The following is a 23,369-nucleotide window of genomic DNA, read 5'->3' on the forward strand; positions in this document are numbered from 1 at the left end:
CACTTATTCCCCCCTTCCCCCCATCCCCCAAGACTGCTATGCCATGATACCCCTTATCACTCCACACAATTGGCCAAAACAAGGCGTTGGATCCACTGCTTGCTGGCACTTGATTACACACTCATAGGCTTTGTCTACTTGGTGTTACATTGATATTAATCCCTTTGTTTAAATAAATGTGCATGTATATATGTTGGTATTGTTGTTGAAAGATGAATAGTTCTTGATAGTGGTTTGGTATTTCAATGTGTTTTGAGAGCCCTGATAAACAACCATTTACATGTTGATAGTGGGAGCTAGTATTGATTTACTGCCACTGTGGAATGTTCCACAGTGAAGGCAAGTGCACTGTGTATGTTTTGGCTCCAGAATTGACGAGGAAACTTCCTTCTGTGTTTTATTTAGGACAAAAACCATTGTCAGTAGATAAGCAAAGAACACATTTGGTTTCCACTCAAGTGATGTCAGGGAAGTTTGAGAGAGTGTGAAAAAACACATTTGGGGTGATATATGTGTGCTTCAGCATATTATAGGATATAACTCCCATTCCTCCACCAAAAAATGTTGCACTTTATTTTAGTGATTTCTTTAAACCGGTGAATATAAGTAAGTACAATAATAATACAACATACTTTCTTAGTAAATGCCAGATGAATAAATACCAGTGGAAACAATATTATAAAATACCAGGCCACCAGTTCAAGTATTCAAGTATAAACCAGCCTAATGTACATCAAAACCATTATTAATGGCTAAATTAAGGGTATATAATTCTGACAAAGCCACATTAGGATGTTTTGCTGACTCTATCCTTTACCTTAAAAACACTCCATGATGTATAATTTGTGAGGGAAATATCCAGAACTTGAATGTGTTCCAGACAAGCAGTCACAGCATGGTATGAACAGAATCCATTCCAGACGCGTACCCATTTTCACATGGACATGCCTATATTTGGCCAACACGTCTAAATGGAAAAAAATGATGGCATCACTTAGAACGGCTTAATGTGATATGCTGTTGTTGACCTCTAGGTACAAACTGTTCAGCTATTCCACAGACAATTGAAACATTTACCACAGAGCTGTAAGCTATGGATAGGTCACCCTACCTATAGGAATGTACCCCTGGATTGTTGAGATAATACAATGAAAACAAATGTGTAATACTGTGTAGTAATGCTGATTCCATACTATTAGATATTTGTATCAGTACTGTACATGTAGATAATGAAAGGGTTATACCCACTCTATTTAGGCATTTCACCTAGACCAGGTATCCTCAAACTGGGGGTACACACAATGCCGTAAATATATATACACTACCGTTCAAAAGTTTGGGGTCACTTAGAAATGTCCTTGTTTTTGAAAGAAAAGCACATTTTTGGCCATTAAAATAACATCAAATTGATCAGACATACAGTGTATATATTTAATGTTGTTAATCACTATTGTAGCTGGAAATGGCTGATTTTTAATGGAATATCTACGTAGGCGTACAGAGGCCCATTATCAGCAACCATCACTCCTGTGTTCCAATGGCACTTTGTGTTAGCTAATCCAAGTTTATCATTTTAAAAGGCTTATTGATCATTAGAAAACCCTTTTGTAATTATGTTAGCACAGCTGAAACTATTGTTCTGATTAAAAAAGTAATAAAACTGACCTTCTTTAGACTAGTTGAGTATCTGGAGCATCAGTATTTGTGGGTTCGATTACAGGCTCAAAATGGCCAGAAACAAATAACTTTCTTCTGAAACTCGTCAGTCTATTTTTGTTCTGAGAAATGAAGGCTATTCCATGCGAGAAATTGCCAAGAAACTGAATATCCCGTACAAAGCTGTGAACTACTCCCTTCACAGAACAGTGCAAACTGTCCCTAACCAGAACAGAAAGAGGAGTGGGAGGCCCCGGAGCACAACTGAGCAAGAGGATTAGCATTTGCTGCCAGTTGAGTACTTGTGAGGCATCTGTTTCTCAAACTAGACACTAATGTACTTGTACTCATGCTCAGTTGTGCACCGGGGCCTCCCACTCCTCTTTCTAGAGCGAGAACTAAGATGAATTTCGAGTAGTAAGACATGTATAAAAGCAACAGATACCATTAATAAGAAGGGGCTAGAGGCGTCTTATATAGTGAGCTACCGAGTGGCTAGGACAGGCAAGCCCCAAACTATTGTGGAGGACTTAATTCTTCCTGCTGCCGCGGATATGGCTGGGACAATGCTAGGGGAAAAGGCCAAAAAAACTATACAGACAATGGCTTCATCAAACAACACTGTTTCACCACGCATCAGTGACATGGCAGGAGATGTTTTGAAACAATTACGGATTCGCATACAAGCCAGTGAATTATATGCATAACAGCTGGATGAGTCAACAGACGTGGCGGGCCTGGCACAGCTCCTGGTATATGTCCATTACGTTTATGGGGTGTCAGTTAAGGAAGACATCCTCTTCTACAAACCATTGGAAACCAGGACAACAGGAGAGGATATTGTTAAAGTACTGGGCAGCTTTGTGACATCAAATGGACTTTGGTGGTCAAGATGTGTTGGTATCTGTACTGATGGCACAAAAGCCATGACAGGGAGACATAGTAGAGTGGTAATGCGTGCGCAAGCAGTTGCTCCCGACGCCACTTGGGTACACTGCAGCATCCACCGAGAGGCTCTTGCTGCCAAGGGAATGCCTGACAGCTTGAAAGACGTTTTGGACACTGCAGTGAAAATAGTTAAAGCAATGCCCCTGAACTCTCGTATATTTTCTGCACTATGCAATGATATGGGCAGCGACCATGTAACGCTTTTACAACATACAGAAGTGCGCTGGTTATCAAGGGGCAAAGTATTGACACATTTTTTTTAATTGAGAGACGAGCTTAAGGTTTTCTTTACTGACCATAATTTCTCACACGACTGGCCTATCTGGATGATGTTTTTTCTCGCCTGAATGATTTGAATCTAGGATTACAGGGACTCTCTGCAACTATATTCAATGTGCGGGACAAAATTGAGGCTATGACTAAGAAGTTGGAGCTCTTCTCTTTCTGCATTAACAAGGACAACACACAGGTCTTTCCATCATTGTATGATTTTTTGTGTGCAAATTAACTTAAAATGTGATATAGCAAAGCACCTGAGTGAGCTGGGTGCGCAATTACATAGTTACCTTCCCGAAACGGATGAAACAAACAACTGGATTCGTTATCCCTTTCATGCCCTACCTTCAGTCCACTTACCGATATCTGAACAAGAGAGCCTCATTGAAATTGCAACAAGCGGTTCTGTGAAAATTGAATTTAATCAGAAGCCACTGCCAGATGTCTAGATTGGGATGCGCTCAGAGTATTCTGCCTTGGCAAATCGTGCTGTTAAGACACTGATGCCCTTTGCAACCATGTACCTATTTGAGAGTGGATTCTCGGCCCTCATTAGCATGAAAACTAAATACAGGCACAGACTGTGTGTGGGAAATTAGTTAATACTCTCTCCAATACAACCCAACATTGCAGAGTTATGTGCATGCTTTCAAACACACCCTTCTCATTAACCTGTGGTGAGTTATTCACAATTTTCGATGAATAAATAAGATTTTATATGTAAGATGGTTAAATAAAGAGCAAAATGATTGAATATTATTATATTATTATTTGACCCCTGGTCCTTTAAGAGCTCTTTGTCAGTTCCCACAAGCCGGGCTGTGACAAAAACTCACACTCATTCTTATGTTTAATAAATTAATCGTATAGTGTGTGTGGCAGGCTTACAATGATGGCAAAAAACAACATTTGAGAGTGCGCTGACCCTGGTGCTAGAGGGGGTATGCAGCTGGAGGTTGAATGATTGAAGGGGCATGGGACTATAAAAAGTTTGGGAACCACTGACCTAGACCGAAGAATAGGGACAACGCACCCTGCAACTGTGTTTTTCCCATTTTGTCCATTAATATAGAGTGACTGTGTAATACTGTAGAACTCTAATGATACAAACCCTCATCTCGAAAACCAGACCATAGGCAACAGTGAAGAGCATTTGAAAATTGTGTGAGGAAAAGTGGATGTCTAAAGAGACTAATGTATCCCTGTATGATGATGATTCCTAAACACCTCCCTCCATTGATTGCATGTTTATGGAAATTGCACAGAAATGCCATAAATGTTTTATTATTCACAATATACGATAAAAGTAATTGGCTGTATAAATGAGATGAGTCTCATGCAAACCAGAGAAAACATTGTGTGGCACAACACAAGATTGAGTCTTTGTCTGATCCTAGTGCCTACACGTCTAGTTCTCTAATACCTATCTGCATGCTACCTCCCCCTCTGACGTCACCGGGCTCCGACTAGACTTGGACAGCAGTGTCACTTTTGACCTTTGCGTCCCCTTTGAGGTGGACGAATAGGACACCTGGTTCCCTGTGGTCGAGTCTCTCCCATTGTCGCCGCGGCAACACAGCACCGTCCTGACCTTTTCCCTGAAGTCGTCAGAGACGTAGTAGAAGATGAAGGGGTCGATGCAGCTGTTCAACGTGCTAACAGCTAGGCTAACCATGTAGGGCACGTACAGGTCCTCCCCGTCATCCACCAGGTAGGAGTCGGAGTAGTGCAGGAGAAGGAGGACGTTGCTGGGTAGCAGGCAGCCAACAAACACTACCAGCACTAGCACAGTGACACGCACAGCGTGGGCGTAGCGCTGGCCTCCCGCCACTAGGGTGCGTATCACGGAGCCGTAGCAGTAGAGGACGACCAGCAGGGGGAGCAGGAAGCAGAGAAAGAAGAGTGTGAGAAAGTAGGGCAGGAAGTAGTTCTCATGCTCCTCCTCAGGCAACGCGTCGTGGCATGTGGTTATGCTCGGCTCGTCCAGCTTGTAGGACTGGCGGGAGACGAGGAGAGGCAACATGGCGGCCAGCACCACCACCCACACGCCCAGGCTCATGTAAAGGGAGGTGCGGCGGCTGCGGAGGGTTTTGGCACCGAATGGGTGCACCAATGCCACGTAGCGGTCAACGGCGATGAACGCCAGGCACAGCACCGAGCCGTACATGTTGCCGTAGAAGAGCGCCGTGACCACGCGGCAGAAGGGCTCGCCGAAGACCCAGTCATTGCCCTGGAAGTGATAGACTATGCGGAAGGGGAGCACCATCAGTATCATGAGGTCGGTGGTGGTGAGGTTGATAAGGAGGATGGTGGATGGCATCTTCTTGGTACGGAACAGAAGGACCCACAGGGCCAGGAGGTTAGCCGGGAGGCCCACAGTGAAGGCTACCAGGTAGAGCATGGGCACGTAGAGCACGGTGGTGGGAGCCTGCACCTCCTGGATCTGTTTGTCTTTCAGGGTGGTGAAGTTGCAGTTGGACACCAGCTTGAAGGAGCGCAGCCCTGTCGAGGTAGAAACAGAAGAGATTTGATGATTCGTTAGAGGTTCTGCATGAAATTATTTTCAGTATAAATGCATTCATATACTGATATTTTACCTAGCAAAAGCTGTGTTCCTAGTTAAGCATTCAGATAAGGCATACCCCTAACTTGAAATGTGTAGGTGACACAAACTTCTAATAGCATCAATGTGTGATATACACAAAGGATGGAGATATGCCTGCATTTCTCAAGTTAGGTTTCAGCCCACTGCGAAAAGCTTGCAGGACTTTCACATCCGTAGTCGAAAGGACATTTTGGGTGAAAACTTGAGTTACACGAGTGGATCTCAAGCTAGGATTCAGATCATTAAGAACAAAGTGATCTCATCAGCTTGAAAATAACCTATGGTCATGGGAGGGGTCTGGCGAGACCATTAAAGTGGTCTGTGGTACTGTATGTCCGAAGGTGTGCGAAGTTTCTGGATATTGGCGGGAACTAGAACACGCTGTCGTACATGTCAATCCAGAGTATCCCAAACATGGATGACATGTCAATGGATGAAATGTCTAGTGAGTAAGCAGGCCATTGAAGAACTAGGGCATTTTCAGTTTCCAGGAATTGTGTACAGATCATTGCGGCATTGTCTGCCATCTGTCCCGGAACAGTTGAAATCAGGATTAATCTGTGAAGAGCACACTTCTCCAGTGTGCCCGTGGCCATCGAAGGTGAGCATTTTCCTACTGAAGCCGGATATGACGCCGAACTGCAGTCAGGTCAAGACCCTGGTGAGGATGACGAACACGCAGATCAGCTTCCCTGAGACGGTTTCTGACAGTTTGTGCAGTTGTTCTTCGGTAGTGTAAACCCACAGTTTCATCAGCTGTCTGGGTGGCTGGTCCCTGGCAACAGCCCTGGAGGACATTCCTGCAGTCAGCATGCCTATTCCATGCTCCCTCAAAACCTGAGACATCTGTGACACTGTGTTGTGTGACAAAACTGCACATTTTAGAGTGTCCTTTTATTGTCCCCAGCACAAGACGCACCTGTGTAATGATCATGCTGTTTAATCAGCTTCTTGATATGTTACACCTGTCAGGTAGATAGATTATCTTGGCAAAGGAGAAATTCTCACTAACAGGGATGTAAAGAAATTTGTGCATGAGCTTTTATGGAAAATGTCTGGGATCTTTTATTTCAGCTCATGAAACACTTTATATGTTGCCTTTAAATTTTTGTTCAGTATATTTATCACATTTGAAATGCAGATATACTGAAGCTCGTTTAGCTCCTACACACTTACAAAAAAGGGTTCACAAGGGTTCTTCGGCTGTCCTCATAGTATAAATGTTTTGGGTTCCAGGTAGAGAACCCTTTTGGGTTCAAGGTAGAACCCTTTACACAGAGGGTTCTACATGGAACCCAAAAGAGTTCTATCTGGAACTAGAAATCCCAGGGTTCTTCTATGGGGACAGCCAAAGAACCCTTGTTGGTTCTAGATAGCACCTTTTTTCTAAGAGGGTTACCTCTCTTGTTCAGTACCTTGCCTGTGCGTGTAGTGGCTCAGCGTTGTGAACACTCATATTTTTCAATCACCAATGAAATTCACATTCCAGTTAAGCCTGATGTTGTTTTGGCCATTACAGTTAAGTGGCAGGCTATAGTGACAGTTCCCAGAGAGCTCAGGCTCATTTCAGCTAATGATTTAATTTACAGGAAATAGCTGGCCAGTATATGGCAATAATGTACATAAACTACCCTATAGAGAACACATTCCTACTCAGTAAATAAGAGGCAGTAGATTAGCTTGCATGCCGGTATATCTTCAAAATCACAGGAAAGATAAGCTTCCTCAACTGAAATGACCACATCCAAGCTACATGAACACCTACCAAAATAAAAATAATTCACACGCAAACACACACATTCAGAGTTTTTAACGACAAACCCTTCGTTTGAGGTTTGCTTAATAAAAGTGACCTGAAGGAGTTTGGATCAAAAGAAGAAAAAAAAGATGCACCAACTTACGGACGCCCATGCCAGTGCACTCTTCTGTGGTGGGAGAGGAGGAACAGCCATGGAGGATAGCAGAGAGAGAGAGCAGCAATAGCAGAGTCCCGGCTGGAGCAAAGAGACTCATGGTGCTGCAGAGGATCCGTACTCTCTCACAGCGAAAGCTATAATTTATGGTTTGGAGCTACTTCCACAAGCAGAGAGAGCTGCCTCTCCCTTCCTTTTCCCTCCCTTCCTTTATCTGCTCCGTGTAACGCAGCCCCCGCAGTGAAGTCTGAAATTGTTATCTCCTTTACCACAATATCACCCTTCAAATCACTGTATTCCTGCCAAAGTTTGTCAAGAGTCTTCGCTGTGTCTCAGATGAGTTCAGCAGCTTGACTTCAACAGACTACACCGGTCTCTTCTACACTGTACTCCTATGCTCTATTCTAATATAGTCCAGCTGTGTGTCTAGTTCTGCCTCTGGGGGAGGTGCATGTTTGGTGGTGGGGGCATGACATTGTTCTTCTCATGCTGTGATTCATATGAGGAGAGCGGTGAGTTGATCTGCCCCACGCTTTGAGGAACAGGAAATATGGTAATTTGACCTCAGGGGCCATAGTAAGGCATGCATTATTCCAGACAGACATCCACTCACACCCAATGACCCTTTCTCGTAAGAGCATACACACACAAACACACACATACAACCACATACACACACTTCATAAGTAAGTGTCATTATGCTGAAGAGTTCCATGTTCTGACATTCATTGAAAATATCCTGTCCTAAACAACACCTGTATGTTCCCAATCCTCCTCTCCCTTGCAGCAATCTTTGTTCTGCATACTGGACTCAATCGTGCATCCTCAGATGCCATTTAAAACACAACTCACAAAAAGCTTCAGGTCTTGACGCCAGAGGGAATACATTCCTGCCGTTCTTAGGAGGACAAGCCATTGTCAAATAAGCGTCAATAATCCTCCACTGGGCAGAGAGGCTGTGCTTTCCACCCAAATACTCTCAAGTTGTATAAATATCCAACCATTCCTTTTATATGAGACCTCTATTTTTCACGTAGCTTGGTTTATTTGTTCCTCCTGTCTTGGCAGTCTGTCCTTCCGCACACATATACCAAGCAACCCTACTCAGACACACACAAATAAACATTACAAACACACAGTCTGTCAAACTGGATAAGCACATGACCTATGTCCCCAGTATGGTGACTGTGAGGAGAGAGGTAGAGGCCTGCATGAGGAGCAGACACTTTCGTCACAGAAGAACAGGGGCATATCAAGGCAATGGCCTTGAAAGGACTAATAGCAAAGTCAAATAGGGTCTGCAACACATCAGCATTACAGTCCTTGTATCTTCTAGCAGGGCAAGTGGATTGAGAAGGACTTCAACTTCTGTGTCCACAGTGCTTAGCTAATGTTATGCTGATGTGTTTTCATGTGAATTGCTGACATCTCACAGGAAACGATAGGATCTTAGCTGACGGAAAAGAGGGATCACGGATGTAGGGGAAGTGTGTCTGTGCGTGCCACCCTGGTGTTTATATATTCAGACTCAACAGGCTATTACTGATAATGTGTTTCTGTAATTTTCTTATTGCATCTGGCAAAGTGTTACCAAACACATTTACTCAAAGAACTTTGCAAAATTACGGTGAAATCTCTTTTTTATGTGACCACATTTTCAAAAAACTCCAATTAAGATTCAAAGATGTCTGCAGAAACAATGGGGTGTTAGCTATAATATAACACCTTGAGTTTGAAAACATTATTGGTTATTAAACTACAGTAAGTGAAGTGGATTAACACCCATAACATAATTATGGTAAAAGAATGACATCATGGGTCCCTGATCTGTACTATACAGAAATGCATAATTATTCATGTCATTCTCTTCACGGTGATGTATCCTGAATAGGTACACAAAGGTAAAACATGGAATATCTCCCTTTGCATGTCTGGGTATTATTCTACACACTGACTATGATTCTAATAGTTACAAATTCTAAGAAAATTGTAACTACTTTTCAATGTCCGACGTCTGGTGTTGGTTGGTGCTCAGTGGGTATGAGGGGGCTCATAATAAAATAATAATTTGGTGGGTGCTTATATTGGTCCTATTTCACACATGTAGATGTGTGTATTAATACATGTGTGAATTTCAAATGTGCTTTCCTGCATATGCCAACTCTCCCTGAGAGTGGGGTCATGGTAAGTGGGGTCTGCCATTATTGACAGCGACCCTGGAGGAGTAAGGGTTAAATGCCATGCTCATGTACAGATTTTTCACATTATTAACTCTGGGATTGAAAAAATTTGGCATGGGTCCTCAGATCCTCAAAAGGTTCTACAGCTGCACCATCGAGAGCATCCTGACTGGTTGCATCACTGCCTGGTATGGCAATTGCTCAAGCTCCAACCGCAAGGCACTACAGAGGGTAGTGCGAACAGCCCAGTACTGGGGCCAAGCTTCCTGCCATCCAAGACCTCTATACCAGGCAGTGTCAAAAATTGTCAAAGACTCCAGCCACCCCAGTCATAGACTGTTCTCTCTACTACCGCATGGCAAGCGGTACCGGAGTGCCAAGTATCCAAGAGTATCCAAGAGGCTTCTAAACAGCTTCTATCCCCAAGCAATAAGACTCCTGAACATCTAGTCAAATGGCTACCCAGACTATTTGCATTGCCCCCCCCCCCCCCTCCCCTCCCCTCTCCACACCACTGCCACTATCTATGCATAGTCACTTTAATAACTCTACCTACATGTACATACTACCTCAACTAGCCGGTGCCCCCGCACATTGACTCTGTGCCAGCACCCCCCTGTATATATTGTTATTTTTTACTGCTGCTCTTTAATTACTTGTTACCTTTATCTCTTATTCTTATCCATATTTTTTTGGTAACTGCACTAATGGTTAGGGGCTCGTAAGTAAGCATTTCACTATCTACACCTGTTGTATTCGGCACATGTGACTAGTACAATTTGATTTGATTTTGATTTTATTTGATCTGAACTAGCAACCTTTCAGTTACTGGCCCAAAGCGCTAACTGCTAGTTACCTACCACTTATGGATGGGTATCCATAAGAACCGGGAGAGGTGACATTAACTGAAGAGAGAAAGAAGAGAAGTGAGCGAGAAGGAGGGGTTGTCCAGACTGTTTTCACACTCTTGCTTTGACTACCATGTAACAGAAAGAGAAAGAAAAAAGTTACAAGCTGAACAAAACAGTATGCCAGTGGAAGGGAGGACAGTAGCACGTGACCGAACTGTGGTTTGTGACTACTATGAATTCTCATTGTCGCCAATTCAGTTGCAGTCATTCTGCTACAGATTTTTTGGTCATATTGTTACCGATTTGGTAACAGAATGAAGCGTTTTAATCACTTAATAAATAAATATTAAATAAATATTTTCGGCTGGCGCTAAGGAGGCGCAAGTGTCAAACGCATATTACTTTGAAATTTTGTCATGTAAAAAGTGCCGTATTGGCATTTTCCAGCCCTAATGCCAGAATCGGCAATTTACCTGTTCTAACCTCAGCTCGTTTGCACTGATATGGGAGGGGTGGCAATAATTTAAGTTTGTCCTTAAAAAGCACAAAAGTTACAATTTCATGCATTTCTAATGGGAAGTTTTAAGACCCACAAAAAGCAGGTCATAACCAGTGATGTAGTGGTAAAAACAATAGGTGGGTAAACTCTGAACACCAGTTGTGCTGAAAAAAGCAAAGCTTCCTATACTTTCAATGCAGTTTCCTGCAAAAGGTGTCTTTTTTTGGTCCAGGCTGTATGGCCTTGATTTCAACTTCAGTTGATTTTTGGTTCAGACCAAATCTGAACCAATCACAGATGTCTGTGGGATCTATTTTAACAAACCTAATGCAATAGTAAATCTAGCACTGGCGGTAGAGCGAAACGTCCAGGGGAATATTTGTGCTATTTTCAAAGCCATTATTATGAGCCCAATAGCTGGCGGTGTCACGAAAAAGCTGGGGTTTGATGAATAAACAATTTTGTAGGTGTGGCCACTCACTGGCCAATCAAGGCATACCATGGCTTGATACTGCATGCGTTTTTCTCAAGTTCTGTAGGTTATTGACAGTCTTTGCTTGGTCATCAAATCCAATTTGGCTAGGGCTGGGGGCACGGAACATCCTAGTCTGTTGTGAATTGATCCTAAAATTTGTTGAATAGCATAGGCTTAATATGTTTGGAGTGTTGACGGTCAAGATTGTTGTAATTGGCTTCAATGAGTATAGGCCTTTACACATCACACTTCTCCTCAATATAAAATACTAGGCTCCCGTAAATTGTATTTTATGAGTGAGTCACGTTCTCAATAATCCTACTGTTGATATGGCTTATAGGACAGAACATTTTGAATAGCCTATGTTTGGAGCAGTGTATCTTTGGCAGGTAGCCTAGTAGTTAAGAGCATTGGTCCATTAACCCGAAAGGTTGCTGGTTTGAATCCCTGAGCCGACTAAGTGAAAAATCTGTAGGTGTGCCCTTGAGCAAGGCACTTAACCCTAATTGCTCCTGGATAAGTGTCTGCTAAATGACTCAAATATAATTGTATCAGACAATAGGCGCTCTTTGGAAATGGGGATGGATGTAAGCCGAATGGAGAAATGCAGGGAGGCCCATGTGAATTGTGAATAATGCAAAAGCCTCACAATTTAGAAACCTTTTATGGATAGGCTACTTATGCATGGCCAGGATAAAAAAGACACCAGACGCATTACTGTGGAACCAGCTTTTGTCATAGTAGGGTAAGGGTTTTTTAATTAATCAAAAAAGAAAACAAGAAATTGCTAGAGGAAAATAACTTAAATGTTTCAAAATAGGAGTGTCACCAGATTATCTCATCTCTCCTGCCATGATGAGCATATAGCCTACATAGAGGTCTTTTTTATGTACATCCAAAATAATAACAGGAACTGGATAAAATAATGTAATAGCCTACGTAGATAAAAAGGGGATGTCCACTCACTGTTTTGCTGCTGACAAACTTTTAAATAAAGCTTCATTGAGAGGAGGGGAAGCTATGCTTGGTTATTAATCAAATTAAACAAAAAGGACATGAACAAAAACAACATACCTAGTCAAGTGAATTGTAATGAAGACTGAGGTTATTATTCTGGTTTAGACCCACCCAACTTATGACTTCGACTGGTCAAGGGTGCCACTCATTTATTCCCCCCTGCGTTGTTTGCTCTATAACCTGTTCATTAATGTGCCCTGCAACATTATATATAGACATCAATGCAGAGACAATAAGAAGACAGTGGCAGAATAAATTCAAACACACATTTGTTTTATCACAAAACCGGATAGCAACCTCTGTCCGGTGAAGTACACAATGCATATGCATGTAACAGACAGTTACATGACCTAAAGCATTGACAAGCAAGTTGTTTCCGACATTTTCGGACCACTAAAGAGCCACAGAGAGTTACCGCAAGTCGCAAAGAAAACAGGCGCTGCCTCCACCATTCCAGCACCATTTCACCAACAACATCAAATCACCTCTGCTTAGTCTAATACAGTGTCAACTAAAAGATACCAAAAACAATTTAGTCCAATCAACGTCAGCTAAATATTTTGTTGCTGTCAATGGTTCTGATTTCTGTGTGTGTGCGTGTCTGCGTGCCTGTGTGTGTGTGTGTGTGTGTGTGTGTGTGTGTGTGTGTGTGTGTGTGTGTGTGTGTGTGTGTGTGTGTGTGTGTGTAAGAAGAAAAACATGTTGACTCACCCTACTTGTAGAGAAAAGCCAATGCCATCTTCCTCTCTTTCATTTTGACAAAACGGTCTATCACTCTATCATACAGTACACACTTTCATTTTTTGTTGTCATAGGGTATCTGGCTAAAATTCTTGTTCACTAGCCTAACTTCCATTCATGGAAAACGTTAGTTACGTAACATTAGCCTTCTACATCTGGCTAGATATTAAACTTCCATCTTCTCAGCCCAGGGGTACAACAATGTATGAATTAATGGTTGGATCAGAATCGCCATTGTAATCATTGACCAGTACGGAGAATTAAGTAAAACCACAAGTCCAAATCCCTATCTCCATCCATGGCTAATTTTGGAAAGGGCCAATTTTAGCTAGCTAGCTAGCCACCGGAGGACAACAACACAATGAGATGCAATAATTCAAGTTTTTCTGTCATTGATGTATGCTCTCAATGGGATTTAATAGGAGTTACCACTAACTGTACATTTCGATCAGAAGTGGGCTGCCGCTTGACAACTCTTCACTCCAAAAGATTGGCCGCTTAGTGGGTGTGGGCTGAACCTATTCAAGTAAGTAAGTAAATACATTTTGAAAATGTAAACAAAATATATATATTATTAGCTAGCTACAGCAGGCCACTGTGTGTAAGCTAATCAACTGCTTGTTAGTTACTAGCTAACCAACTGTACATACTATAGCTAAGAGAAATATCATCAGCTAGTTAACTTCATATTAGCTTGTTATCTTGATGTAGGCCTATTTGTCATTGTAAATAAAAAATGCATGCTCCAAACGCATTTGTAGATAACAGCAATGGAGAGGGTGAAATTACTTTCTGCTCTAGCTGTCAGAAATTGAGTAAGTGTACTACTAGTTAGATAGGACAGGTTGTATGATGACGTTATGAAAATATTCTCCAGTTTTATTCCCTAGAGAGGAAAACTAAGAAGACAGTTCGATATATAATAGTCAGGGCTGTCTAAATGTAATAAAATGAAGCCTGTTTCTTTGTGATATCTGTCCTCAGATATGGAGAGCTGCGGAAAATTGTCTGCCAATGAAGAGGTCCAAGTGAATGTCCCAAAAGACTGCTAACACATCCTTGTATTCCACGGGTTGTATGTGTACTTATGTTAGCAAATGTTGTATACAACAATACAGTTTAAAGTCACACACAATGTAGGCTACAAACGTATTACAACTGTAACAGGCCAATCCTCCTCCTGGAGATGTGCTGGGTGTGCAGGCTTCTGTTCCAGCCCAGCACTAACACACCTGATTTAACTTATCAAACCCAATGATTTGATAATAATGTGTATTATTGCTGGGCTGTAATAGAAGTCTGTTCACCCAGTAGATCAGGGAGTGGAGCAAGGTTGGCCACCTGTTGAATGTGGAACGAGGGAGAGATCGGTTTGTTGTTTTGGAATGTTTGTTGTTTTGAAAGTGTATTGAAAAGTTTCTTAGTAGCTAGCTAACTTTTTAGTGTGGATCCCGCAACGCAGTTGGCATCAGTTGCTGGGACTGCTACTCTCTGTCCAGATATCCTGCCGACCAAGGCCAAGTCTGAGGAGCTATTTTGCGTAGCAGCTAGCCTAGCTGTTAGCTAGCTGCCTATCAAGCTAGCGGGGTTTTCTTGAGGGCTTGAACGTATTCCGCGACCCGGTTAGCCATTGAGGCTGGGACCGCGGATTGTCCCGGGTTTGTGGCTGTCTAGATCCCTGCTGTTTGTTGTTGTTTTCAATCTTCCCTGTGACCTGTCCTGTCTGGAACTGCGAGGAGTAACAGCGTAACCTATATTGCTAGCTACCATGACAAAGACCAAAGCCGGCGGGAGTACCGTTGAGGACAGTGGTGTCTCTCTATCACAGGTGAAGGGTCTTTCAAATGAACAAAAATAGTTCTACAAGTAGTTGTTACAACAACAAGAAAATAGCTTGAAGTGACTCTATAGCCACTCCTATCTGTCATAACTTTAATCTGAGACTAGAGGAAAGTCTTTGTCCTCAGGCCTGGAGGGAAGCCAAAGCTGCTACCCAAAAGTGGCAAAGCGACCTTTACTGGTTCTTACAGCAGACCCATCAGCTTGTTGCCAGCTCTTAGCAAACCCCCAAAAATGTGTTTGACCAAATATATTGCTATTTCTCTTTAAACAAATTAACAACATACTTTCAGCATGCTTATAGAGAAGGGCACTCAACATGTACTGCACTGCCAGAAATGACTGATGATTGGTTGAAAGAAATTGATAAAAAGAAGATTGTGGGAGCTGTACTGTTAGATTTCAGTGCAGCCTTTGATATTATTGACCATAGCCTGTTGTTTAAAAAACATGTGTTATGGCTTTTCAACCTCTGCCATATTTTGGATTCAGAGCTATCTATCTAATAGAACTCAAAGGATTTTCTTTAATAGAAGCTTATCTAATGTCAAACATGAAAAGTGTGGTGTACCTCAGGGCAGCTCTCTAGGCCCTCTAGTCTTATATTTTTACCAATGACCTGCCACTGGCATTCAACACGGTATGTGTGTCCATGTATGCTGATGATTTAACCATATACACATCCACAACCACAGCAAATGATGTCACTGAAACCCTTAACGACGAGTTGCTGTCTGTTTTGGAATGGGTGGCCAGTAATAAATTGGTCCTGAACATCTCAAAAACTAAGAGCATTGTATTTGCTACAAAAGTTCAAGACCTCAGCTGAATCTGGTAATGAATGGTGTGGCTGTTGGACAAGCTGAGGAGACTAAATTACTTGGTGTTACCTTAGATTGTAAACTGTCATGGGTAAAACATGTACACTACCAGTCAAAAGTTTAAGAACACCTACTCATTCAAGGGTTTTTCTTAATTTGTTACTCTTTTCCACATTGTAGAATAATAGTGAAGACATCAAAACCATGAAATGACACCTATGGAATCATGTAGTAACCAAAAAAGTGTTAAAACAAATCAAATCAATTCAAATAGCCACTCTAGATGTAAGCTTTGCACACTCTTGGCATTCTCTCAACCAGATTCATGAGGTAGTCACCTGGAATGTATTTCAATTAACAGGTGTACCTTGTTAAAAGTTAATTTGTGGAATGTCTTTCCTTCTTAATGCATAACACAATCAGTTGTGTTGTGACAGGGTAGGGGGGTATACAGAAGATAGCCCTATTTGGTAAAAGACCAAATCCATATTATGGCAAGAACAGCTCAAATAAGCAAAGAGAAACAACAGTCCATCATAACGTTAAGACATGAAGGTCAGTGAATACGGAGCATTTCAAGAGCTTTGAAAGTTTCTTCTAGTGCAGTTGCAAAAACCATCAAGTGCTATGATGAAACTGGCTCTCATGAGGACCGCCTCAGGAATGGAATACCCAGAGTTACCCCTGCAGGAGAGGATTGCAGCCCAAATAAATGCTTCACAGGGTTCAAGTAACAACACATGTCAACATCAACTGTTCAGAGGAGACTAAGTGAATGAGGCCTTCATGGTCGGATTGCTGCAAAGAAACCACTACTAAAGGACACCAATAATAAGAAGAGACTTGCTTGGGCCAAGAAACACGAACAATGGACATTAGACTGGTGGAAATGTGTCCTTTGGTCTGGACTCTAAATTGGAGATTTGTATTCCAACCGCCGTGTCTTTGTGAGATGCGGTGTGGGTGAACAGATTATGTGTATTTCCCACCGTAAAGCATGGAGGAGAAGGTGTTATGGTGTGGAGGTGCTTTGCTGGTGACACGGTCTGTGTTTTATTTAGAATTCAAGACACACGTAACCATCATGGCTACCACAGCATTCTGCAACGATATGCCATCCCATCTGGTTTGGGCTTAGTGGGACTATCATTTGTTTTTCAACAGGACAATGACCCAACACAACTCCAGGCTGTGTAAGGAGAGCGATGGAGGGCTGCATCAGATGACCTGGCCTCCACAATTCTCCGACCTCAACCAAATTGAGATGGTTTGGGATGAGTAGGACCGCAGAGTGAAGGAAAAGCAGCCAACAAGTGCTCAGAATATGTGGGAACTCCTTCAAGACTGTTGGAAAAGCATTCCAGGTGAAGCTGGTATAGAGAATGCCAAGAGTGTGCAAAGCTGTCATCAAGGCAGAGGGTGGCTATTTGAAGAATCTCAAATATTAAATATTCTTTTATTTATTTAACTTTTTTGGTTATTACATGATTCCATATGTGATTCCATTGAATCTACACTACCTTTAACCGGTAGTGTAGATTCAATGGTTGTAAAGATTTGAAGAGGTCTGTCCATAATAAAGAGATTCTAATAAAGAGAAGCAAGTCCTTTTGTCTTATCTTGATTATTGTCCAGTCGTGTGGTTGAGTGCTGCAAGGAAAAATCTAGTTAAGATGCAGCTGGGCCAGAACAGAGTGACACGTCTTGCTCTTAATTGTAAGCAGAGGGCTGATATAAATACTATGCATGCCAGTCTCTCTTGGCTAAGAGTTGATGAGAAATTGACTGCATCACTTCTTCTCTTTATAAGAAATGTGTTGCAAATCCCAAATTGTTTGCATAATTAACTTACACACAGCTCTGACACACACACTTACCCCACCAGACATGCCAACAGGGGTCTTTCACAACCCCCAAATCCAGAACAAATTCAAGAACGCGTACAATATTATATAGAGCAATTATTGCAAGATTTAATATGCAAAACTAACTATGCAAGAGATTTTCCTGAAGGCAGAGCGCATAGGAGTAGGATTATTTTGCATTGACAGGCCTTACTCACGCTGTATTCTACACATACCTGTGTGCCATAACTAATCGGAGCTGCAGTAAGCCTTTCTGCATTTGACATATTTGGATCTGTGCCATTCACTTTGCACTGGACTGTGTTTAGGCTGCAGTATGTGTTACTCTTGTTTTGAGATCAAAGTGAGACCTGCATGTAGCAATGTGTGCATATTCTTTGCTAGTAGTGAGTTATTAGCCCAGTTATAACTAATTTCTAGTCTACAATGGGGGAGTGGTTGCTTTCAACAAGAGCAAAAAAATGTGCATTTCTAGCCATCTTTGAAAAGCGAGTCAGGTAAAAAGCTTTTTTTATGCCTTAAAGGTGAAGTGTTGTATTTGGAGACGGTCTTGAAAAACTAAGTAGCCAATAGGCAGAGTGTAGCATTGTCACGATCGTCTAAAGGAGTAGACCAAGGCGCAGCGTACTTAGAGTTCACATGTTTAATAAATATGAAACTCACCAAAACAATAGACGAAAACGAAGCGTGACATTCTGGGCTGCTCACAGGCAGCTACACAAACAAGATCCCACAAAGCACAGGTGGGAAAAGGCTGCCTAAGTATGATTCCTAATCAGAGACAACGATAGACAGCTGCCTCTGATTAGGAACCATACTCGGCCCAAAACAAAGAAATAGAACGCCCACCCTAGTCACCCTGGCCAAACCAAAATAGAGAACAAAACCCTCTATGGCCATGGCGTGACAGTACCCCCCCCCCCAAAGGTGCGGACTCCGCAAAACCTGACTCTAAAGGCGAGGGTCCGGGCGGGCCTTCCTGGCTGCGCCGGAGGACAGGCGGGCGACTCTGGCTGCGCCGGAGGACAGGCGGGCCGCCTGGCTCTGGGAGCAGGCACAGGACGCACCAGGCTGGGGAGACATGCAGGAGGCCTGGCTCTGGGCGCAGGCACAGGATAGACCGGGTCCTGGAGACGCACTGGAGGTCTGGAGCGCATGGCCTGCACAACCCGTCCTGGCTCGATGCCCACTCCAGCATGGCACTTGCGGGGGGCCGGCCTATAGCGCACCGGGCTATGAGCGCGCACCGGAGACACCGTGCGCTTCACAGCATAACACGGTGCCCGACCAGTACCACGCTGCTTCCGGTAAGCACGGGGAGTTGGCTCAGGTCTATCGCCTGACTCCGCCAATCTACCCGTGTGCCCCCCCCCAAAAAAAATTAGGGAGCTGCCTCTCAGCCTCCTCTTCCCGTGCCAGCCGATCCTCCCAGAAACGCCGTTCTGCCTCTATCTCCGGCGGGCGGCGGTATCCTCCCGGCCTTGTCCACGGTCCTGCCCCATCCATGATTTCCTCCCTGGCCCAGGATCCTTGCTCCTCCTGGGCATGCTGCTTGGTCCTTCTTTGGTGGGATCTTCTGTCACGATTGTCTAAAGGAGTAGACCAAGGCGCAGCGTACTTAGAGTTCCACATGTTTAATAATTATGAAACTCACCAAAACAATACAGACGAAAACGACGCGTGACGTTCTGGGCTGCTCACAGGCAGCTACACAAACACAAGATCCCACAAAGCACAGGTGGGAAAAGGCTGCTTAAGTATGATTCCTAATCAGAGACAACGATAGACAGCTGCCTCTGATTAGGAACCATACTCGGCCCAAAACAAAGAAATACAAAAACATAGAAAAAGGAACATAGAACACCCACCCTAGTCACACCCTGGCCTAACCAAAATAGAGAACAAAACCCTCTCTATGACCAGGGCGTGACAAGCATCATTTGTCGGATTCTCTGTACTAATGGTATGAGAATAATAATTAATTTTATTTTGTAAAGAGGTTTCTTGCGTCAAACACAACATGTTCAGTCACCACCTTGTCTGAAGGACAAGTGGATAAACCTGTTAAACCTGTTAATGTGGATAAACCTGTTAATGTGGATAAACCTGTTAAAGGCCTGTTTGAACCCCACACACCGGCTGCTATTGTAGGCAGCTATTTCCATGTTAAAATGTTATGGGATGCGTTTTTCTCAATTGTTTTTGATGGTAAGCGACTCTGGTAGGCCTACAATTGTGTGCAAAGCTGTCATCAAGGCAAAGGGTGGCTATTTGAAGAATCTCAAATATAAAAATATATTTAGTTTGTTTATCATGTTTTTGGTTACTACATGATTCCATAGGTGTTATTTCATAGTTTTGATGTCTTCACTATTATTCAACAACGTTGAAAATAGTAAAAATAAAGATAAACCCTTGAATGAGTTGGTGTGTCCCAACTTTTGACTAGTACTGTAAATATATATACATATGTTTTATATGCATTTAGTCCCTTATTTTTTGCACTAAACTATTTCCATACTGTATATACTGTACTTCCATATGTTTTTTAACTGGTACTGGGGCCCTTCAGATGAGTCTTGTGTGGCTTGTGGGCGTCCAAGAGCAAAACCGACATGGACTTGGTCGTGAGAGTTTCACCTTTCCAAAGAGGGGTCATATTAGGGCATAGCCCAAACTGTTCGGACGCTACAGACAGAAGTTGGCAGATCGGCTGTATCGACATCAGATGAGTCCCAAGACGCTTGTGGGGGACGTAGAGCAAAACGGAGAACACCATCCTGTTCTTGAGACCCTCAACTTTCCATAGAGGGGTCATAAATTTAGACGCTACAGAAGATTTAGTGAGAAGACACATTTTTGGGATGTCTCATGGTCTGACAAACACCGCTCTAGCTCTGCCACCTTTCAACGCAGATGCGGAAGGGTGATATCGGCGGATTAGTTTAAACTGATGAAATTTGCTGGGGATTTTTTTTATTATGCTAATTCCGCGGGGCAGCAGAAATCGACTCTAGGTAAAGAAAAAAAATAATGGTGTCTCTTAGCTTTCATTTGACACATATTTTATCTGTTCCTATGAACTACACGTTAGTGCTCATGGGACTTTTTACATGCAAATGCCCACATGCAAGCTAGGCAGAACTACAGTGTAATTTTCCTTTGACCTAGTTCATTGTTTTAATGCAGAGAAGAATTGTCACAACTTCCGCCGAGGTCGGTCCCTCTCCTTGTTCGGGCGGCGTTCGGTGGTCGACGTCACCGGCTTTCTAGCCATCGCCGATCCACTTTTCATTTTCCATTTGTTTTGTCTTTGTTTTACACACCTGGTTTCAATCCCCCAAATTACTTGTTCATTATTTAACCCTCTGTTCCCCCATGGTTGTTTGTGAGTGATTGTTTGTTTGTCTTGTATACGGTCCGTTATTGTGGGCTCGGAATATTGTGTTGTATTTGTGAATACTTGAGTAAATACGTTGATTACTCATATCTGCTGTCCTGCGCCTGACTCTCTACACCAGCTACACCCAGGCCCGATTACAAGAATGGATGTAGATTTTGATATTTTTCTCACAAAGCCACTTTTGCCTAATGCAGTAGAGTTGGTCTGTATTTAATGACAATGAACAACAATGTAAACACAACATGTAAAATGTTGGTCCCATGTTTCATGAACTGAAATAAAAGATTGCAGAAATGTTCCATATGCACTAAAAGCTTATTTCTCTCCAATGTTGTTCACACATTTGTTTACATCCCCACTAGTGAGCATTTCTCCTTTACCAAGATAATCCATTTCACTTGACAGGTGTGACATATCAAGAAGCTGATTACACAGCATGATCATTAAAACAGGTGCACCTTGTGCTGGGGACAATAAAAGTCTACTCTACAATGTGCAGTTTTGTCACACAACACAATGCCACAGATGTCTCAAATGTTGAGGGAGTGTGCAATTGGCATGCTGACTACAGGAATGTCCACCAGAGCTGTTGCCAGAGAATTTCATTTTCATTTTTCTTCCATAAGCTGCTTCCAACATCGTTTTAGAGTATTTGGCAGTACATCCAAATGTCTGATCCACACCTCTACCTTTTTTTAAGGTATCTGTGACCAACAGATGTATATCTGTATTCCAAGTCATGTGAAATCCATAGACTAGGGCCTAATTAATTTATTTCAATTGTCTGATGTCCTTATATGAATTGTACTCAGTAAAATATTTGAAATTGTTGCATGTTGTGTTTATATTTTTGTTCAGTGTAAAATGAAACAGGAAATTACAAGACACAAAATGTGCTGTGCTTTTTCGACTGTTCACTGTTACCTACTTCAACCACCAGAGGTCAGTCTTGACAAACAAACGTAAAAAGCTAAACCTGTTCTTCACTGAGGAAATATGTGGGTGGAATTTGGAAAATGCTCTGTTGCCTGTACTCAGTCTCTGATTTATCAGAACATCAGCAACACAGCAACAGTGGTATGTATGAATATTGGCCATCTCAAGCCTAACTGCACTACTGATGAGAGAGAGCAGAAGAAGCAAAAGAGCCCCCTCATAAAAACAAATGACAGGCACTGTCAAGGATTCTAAGGCCAACATGTATCTTTCATATCACAGAGACAGCACTGACACATGTGTTTACTTTTATAAAAGCAAACATTATGTTGCCCCCCTTAGTTCATCTGTCATATCAGGAGGGACTCCTCAGAGATCCTGTGGTTACACGGCCCATCTTTCGTAATTTACTGTAATTTCAACCGCCCACGAAAGCCTCTGTGATTTAGTGCAAGGTCACGTACACATACATGTTTATTGTATTATAACAACAACTCAGCAATCTCTCTACCGTCTTTATTGTCCTACAGTGCATTCTGAAACTATTCAAACCTCTTGACTTTTTCCACATTTTGTTACGTTACAGCCTTATTCTAAAATTGATTAAATTGTTTTTTTCCCCTCATCAATCTACACACAATACCCCATATTACAGCCTTGAGTGTTCTTAGGTATGACTCTCCAAGTTTAGCACACCTGTATTTGGAAAGTTTCTTCCATTCTTCTCTGCAGTGACTGTCAAACCCTGTGAGGTTGGATGGGGATTGTCGCTGCACAGCTATTTTCATGTCTCTTCAGAGATGATCAATCGGGTTCAGGTCTGGGCTCTGGCTGGGCCACTCAAGGACAATCAGAGACTTGTGCTGAAGCCACCCCTGCATTGCCTTGGCTGTGTGCTTGGAGTCGTTGTCCTGTTGGAAGGTGAACCTTCGCCCCAGTCTGATGTCCTGAGCACTCTGGAGCAGGTTTTCATCAAGGATCTCTCTCTACTTTGCTCCGTTCATCTTTGCCTCGATCCTGACTAGTCTTCCAGTCCCTGCCGCTGAAAAATATTCCCCCAGCATGATGCTGCCACCACCATGCTTCACAGTAGGGATGGTGCCAGGTTTCTTCCAGATGTCACGCTTGGCATTCAGGCAAAAGTGTTCAATCTTGGTTTCATCAGACCAGAGAATCTTGTTTCTCATGGTCTGAGAGTCCTTTAGGTGCCTTTTGGAAAACTCAAAGCGGGCTGTCATGTGCCTTTTACTGAGGAGTGGATTCCGTCTGGCCACTCTACCATAAAGGCCTGATTGGTGAAGTGCTGCAGAAATGTTTGTCCTTCTGGACGGTTCTCCCATCTCC

The 23,369-nt window shown here is 42.7% G+C and overlaps 1 protein-coding gene across 1 annotated transcript; it reads right to left on the reverse strand.

Moving 5' to 3' along the window:
- Window positions 1-4,148: 4,148 nt before the first annotated feature.
- LOC106611590 (proteinase-activated receptor 4) lies at window positions 4,149-8,101 on the reverse strand. Its single transcript, XM_014211967.2, has 2 exons — window positions 7,387-8,101; window positions 4,149-5,382 (listed from the first exon to the last, which is right to left on the reverse strand). The coding sequence occupies exons 1-2, from the start codon at window positions 7,496-7,498 to the stop codon at window positions 4,304-4,306; spliced, it is 1,191 nt and encodes a 396-aa protein (XP_014067442.1). The 5' UTR covers window positions 7,499-8,101; the 3' UTR covers window positions 4,149-4,303.
- Between the last annotated feature and the right edge of the window lie 15,268 nt (window positions 8,102-23,369).

Source organism: Salmo salar, chromosome ssa09 (assembly GCF_905237065.1).
Source record: "Salmo salar chromosome ssa09, Ssal_v3.1, whole genome shotgun sequence".
Taxonomy (NCBI): Eukaryota; Metazoa; Chordata; class Actinopteri; order Salmoniformes; family Salmonidae; genus Salmo; species Salmo salar.

Excerpts from the sequence above, each read along its gene's own strand:
- LOC106611590 (XM_014211967.2), bottom strand. The coding sequence starts at position 7,498 with ATGAGTCTCTTTGCTCCAGCCGGGACTCTGCTATTGCTGCTCTCTCTC. Across the intron at positions 5,383-7,386 it reads GTGCACTGGCATGGGCGTCC|GGCTGCGCTCCTTCAAGCTG; the intron begins GTAAGTTGGTGC and ends CTACCTCGACAG.